This window comes from Cucurbita moschata, unplaced genomic scaffold (assembly GCF_002738365.1).
Source record: "Cucurbita moschata cultivar Rifu unplaced genomic scaffold, Cmos_1.0 Cmo_Scf00023, whole genome shotgun sequence".
NCBI classification, from domain to species: domain Eukaryota; kingdom Viridiplantae; phylum Streptophyta; class Magnoliopsida; order Cucurbitales; family Cucurbitaceae; genus Cucurbita; species Cucurbita moschata.
The window spans coordinates 670,738-675,921 of record NW_019268539.1 but is presented as its reverse complement, the minus strand read 5'-3'; the positions used below and the strand labels follow the sequence as shown (position 1 = coordinate 675,921).

Genomic DNA, 5,184 nt, shown 5'->3' with positions numbered 1-5,184 from the left:
TTTTTTTTTTTTTTTTTTTTTTTTTTTTTTTTTTTTTTTTTTTTTTTTTTTTTCCAAAAGGCTAGCTCCATCTCTGGACAAGATTTCAACAATAGAACTCTTTCTTTTTCTTTCCTTGTTGCCATGACCCTGTGGAAAAAATGAAGTTTTCATCCACCTCTAACAGCCATCCTTGAAATCTTTGCCTCTCTAACATTTCCCTTTTTGATGCAAGGAAAAGAAGCTAATCCTATATGACAATTCTTTTCTGCAGAGAGGTCTGTTCTAGAGACCCAAGAACCTTCTAAAGCACCAATTGACTATAGCCCAAAAATGACGATCGTTCCGAAGGATAATAATACCTCCTCAGGACCTCAAGCATCAAGGGCAGTCCAATCAATGTGATTAGAACTCCAGATAGATTTTATCAAAAGCCTGTCGATAACAAAGACTCAAGATTATTAAAGGATCTTAGAGACGCACGATTATTGGAGGATGACAATAGAGGGACTATGTCTTAAGATGAAATTCTTAATAAGAGCTCTTTTTTCCCAAAATTCTTAATAAGAGCTCTTGTTTCCCGAAATTCTAAACGCCTTACATTCCGTGACAAGATAATCGTAAGGGAAAAGGCAATCAACTTAAATGTGGAGGAAACTTTTTCATAATTGATTGTTGAATGGTGCCCAAGATGACTCAAGAAACCTATTCCGAACAGCCAATAAAATAAGTTAAGTATCACGAAGTAAAAAGAAGAAAGTGAAAAACTTACCGAAAGAGGCTGGTGCTTGGGATGATGAAGCAGCAGTCAATGATTTGGTTGGCAACGACAAGGAAACAATGGCACTTGATGAAGCAGCCGTGCTTGTGACGCCAAAACCGGTGAATGAACTCGCAGCACCTGAAGAAGTAGTTGAGGGAACGGAGGATGCTGCTATGGATAAGGTAGTAGCAGCTGAAGAACTCAAGCTAAAAGCTGGCATGGAGAAGGATGGCTGAGCTGTGCTAGTTGCAGCCGGAGTGGAAGCACTGGTGGTAGTAACCGTAGAGAATAAAGGTGCCACAGAAGTTGAAAACGATAGAGAAGTAGGCTTCGCAGCTGTAGTGCCCGGAGCAGAAGACCCTCCCGTCGATGCTGCATTGCTAATACTGAACCCGAAAGAAGATTGAGATGCCGATGAAGCAGGTGTTCCGAATGAGAAGCTCGAGGAACTAGTAGAAGCTGATGTAAGAGAAGAAGAAGAAGATGCTGCGGTAATACTAGTAGTTTTGGACAAAGAAGTGGTCGAAAATGAGAACCCAGAAGAAGAAGCCGCAAATGGAGAAGACGAACTCAAATTCTGGGAAGAACTCGAAGAAAAAGAGTTCTGGAATGGAGTAGTCGATGCAGATGATGAAGATGACCCAAACAAGTTCGAAGTGGATACCGAAGAAGATGAAGCAAAGGGATTAGACCCAAACAGGGAGGAGCTTGAACCTGAAGCGGCGGTAGAAGCTCCAAATATCGATGACCCCGGACTTGCAGTGGGTGCAGAAGTGCCAAACAATGGTGCACTGGAAGTAGTTGCAGCAGAAGACACCCCTCCGAACAAGGACGGAGCCGAGGTCCCTGCAGATGGAGCAGCCCCAAAAAAGGGCGAAGATGAGCTCCCAGCGGACGGAGCAGCCCCAAACGAGGGCAAAGGGGAGCTTCCAGAGGACGGAGCAGACCCAAACAAGGGCGCAACTGAACTCCCAGAGCCCGGAGCAGCCCCAAATGAGGGCACAGGTGAGCTCCCAGATGACGGAGCAGACCCAAACAAGGGCGCAAATGAGGTCCCAGAGGCCGAAGCAGCCCCAAATGAGGGCACAGGTGAGCTCCCAGAGGTCGGAGCAGCCCCAAATGAAGGAGCAGACGAGCCTCCTGATGAAGATGAAACCCCAAACCCGAAAGAACTCAACCCTCCTGAGGATGAAGAAGCCGCAAACAATGAAGAACCTGAACTTCCAGAAGAGGCCCCAGTGGAAGCGGCGGGAAGGGAGAAAGAGAAAGGAGAGGAAGCGGAAGAGGGAAAAGAAGAAGAGGCAAAGCCAAAGGGAGTGGAAGAGGGAGGATTGGAGGTTTGATTGGAAAATGCAGAGGAAGAGGAACTAGGGTTTGAGGAGGAGGAAGATGAAAGAGATAAAGGGGATGATCCGAACGAGAAGGCGGAGGTGGATCCGAAGGAGAAACCAGTGGTTGACGAAAACGGAGAAGAAGAAGAAGAAGCTTGGGAGGAGGAAGAACCAAACGAGAAACCCGACATGTTGATTGAACGCCGATGGATCGATCTCCGGCGGCACAGACTGTGAAGTGAGGGTTTTAGGGGGTTTTGGCGGAAATCTTATTTATTAAATAATTTCAATTTTTTCAGTATTTGTCAACATACCCTTTCTCATGTGCAAAAAAATCATTAAAAAAAAACATATATTTAAATTAACAAATATTCATTTTTTTTTTACTTCTAATTTTAATAATATGCCTATTGTTTACATTACTGGTAATTTATTAATATTGTTTTTTTTTTTTTACACAGTATAATAAATATAATATGATATTGTTATTATATTTTTTTTATTTTTCATTCATTTGAATTCTAAATGGAATTTTTTGTAATAGTCGGTTTGACGGACTCATGTGTGCAATAGTAACGTGTACAAATACTAAAGGATTTTTGGCACCTTACAAAGGATATCGATGTCATTTTAAATGACTAGATGCAAGGATACCAACCGCATTTCTCAACCAAAAAAAAAATGTAATAGAACGAGCACGTGACCACAACTTACTCTCTCATTCATCATCTTATGAAAATATGAAGTTGTAAACTGTGATTAAATAACACCGGTTGAAATTTCAAATGAGTTTACAAGCTGAAGTGATAATTTAGCAATTGAGATGTTTTATGAGAGAGATCAGAGAATCATAGATATGGATGATGTTATTAATAGTCCATGTCCACTGCTAGCAAATATTTGTCTGCGATAAACTTTGGGCATCAATAGTGTCTGTAACAGCCCAAGTCCAACCCCTCGTGTCCACCCCCTTCACTGGCACATCGTCCCGTGTCTGACTCTGATACCATTTGTTGTGGGACTTCCCAATCCACCCTCCCTCGAAGCCCAGTGTCCTTGTTGGCACACCACCTTATGTCCACCCCCCTTTGGGGCTCAGTCTCTTCACTGGTACATCGTCCCGTGTCTGACTCTGATACCATTTGTTGTGGGACCTCCCAATCCACCCTCCTTCGAGGCCCAACGTCCTTGTTGGCACACCACCTCGTGTCCACCCCCCGTTTGAGGCTCAACCTCTTTGCTGGCACATTGCTCAGTGTCTAGCTCTGATACTATTTGTAACAACTTAAGTCCACCATGGCAAATATTCGTTCTTCTTCTCAACCAATGTAGGATCTCAAAGTGTCGACTCTTTAATATATCTAGAGTTTTTCTATATTTTGTTGTGCAACTATTAGATGATGTAGTATTTGTATTTTGAGTTAGCACGTCCTTGGTTGGCTATGGAAGACCATTATATATGTTTTGTCTAGTTATAAAATTTCATTTGGAATTAACATGTCACTATATCTTGTATTTGTATGGTTTACTACGTGCATGAATCTATGATAAAAATATCGACATAATATAATTATGATAAAAATATCGACATAATATAATTATCTTGTATTTGTATGGTTTACTCAGTTGTCAATTTATCTTAATAATCTTTAAAAAAAATATCACGTATCATTAGTTAAAAAAAATAATTTTGTCTTGAGATAGATTGCACCTAATATATTTAGTAATGAATAATAACTAAATTTGTTAAAATTATTTTAATAATTTCATTTGGACCACTAATTGTCTAAAATTAAGGTAATAAAATTGTTGAAAGTATTTACGGTATCATGACAGAACATGATAAAAATCTATCGTTAATAGATCATTTATGGATTTATGACATTATGAAGAACATTTTTTTTTTTACTTTTCACATGCTTTTAATATAGTTGGACTAAAAATTATACCGTACTTAAAAATACTTTTATGAGTCAATTACGATACACTCTCCTGCTTTAGTTTATATACTCGACGTGAACATCATTCAAGACTACAAGGGGGTATAAAGGTATAAGATTGGACATTGACATAACACGTTGAATTTTTAAGATGGAACTTTAAAATCGTTCATTTCCATTGCTGCCCCAGATTATGCTTTCAAAAGAATTACCAGTCAGATTTTCCTTTTAACTATTCATTTTTTTCTTAACTATTCAAAAGAATAGCGCTCATTAGGATATGTATTGGTAATATCTAACTTTAAAGTTCGAACACAAAAACGCCCCTTCATTATCATTAAACAAAGTACACGTACACCAATCTTTCGATGATTAATTGATAAAATATGGTCGATAATCTATTCATCCGTTCTTCATTTTAAGAACTAGATATATTTCAAGCCATGTCCTTAACCATTAGAAAAAAAAATACTCATTAAAAGATGTTCATAACAAATGCCTAAACTTTTAAGTTTGTGTCAAATTAATTTTTTTAGTAAAACTATTCAACTTTAGGTCTGAGCCTAATTCTATCTAGAATTAATACATCATATAATGTTTCAAATCAAATCAAAGTAACAAACATTAATTTGAGAAAGTTGATAATAAATCTATATTAAATGCAACATTAAAAGTTCAAAACATTATTAAAAACTTTTTAAAGTATATGTACACACGACATTCCTATACTTTAAAAACATATGCAAGAAGTTTTTAAACTTAAATGATAATATTTAGTTAGACGTTTACCATAATTTTTGTATATAATAAAACCCTAACATTTCACTCTTATATTAAATAAAACATAACCTTTTATTTTATCTACTGAATTTTAGAAAATGTTAAGCAGATCTAAAATACATTCTAAAATCTATTAAACGAAAAATTGAAAGCTAGAAATAAGACATATTTTAAAGCACCAATTAGACATAATTCAAAAATTGATATTTAACCTAAACCTAATCAGTATTTATACCACAAAACTCACTACTAATTGTTTGAATTTTTAGAAACTAGCTACTTATTCAACATCAAACTCATAAGCAAAGCAAAGATCATGTGTGTGGTTTGTGATCTCAAAAAAAAAAAAAAAAAAAAAAAAAAAAAAAAAAAAAAAAAAAAAAAAAAAAAA

The 5,184-nt window shown here is 36.9% G+C and overlaps 1 protein-coding gene across 2 annotated transcripts in view; it reads right to left on the bottom strand.

The window, feature by feature from the left end:
* The window catches only part of LOC111460276 (nuclear pore complex protein NUP62), a 14,658-nt gene extending 12,324 nt beyond the window's left edge, over positions 1–2,334 (bottom strand). For both annotated transcript variants that reach the window (XM_023103460.1, XM_023103461.1), the window contains exon 1: positions 752–2,334. In XM_023103460.1, coding sequence (XP_022959228.1) covers positions 752–2,264 — 1,513 coding nt within the window. In that variant the 5' untranslated portion in view covers positions 2,265–2,334. The remainder of the gene's footprint in view (positions 1–751) is intronic.
* Between the last annotated feature and the right edge of the window lie 2,850 nt (positions 2,335–5,184).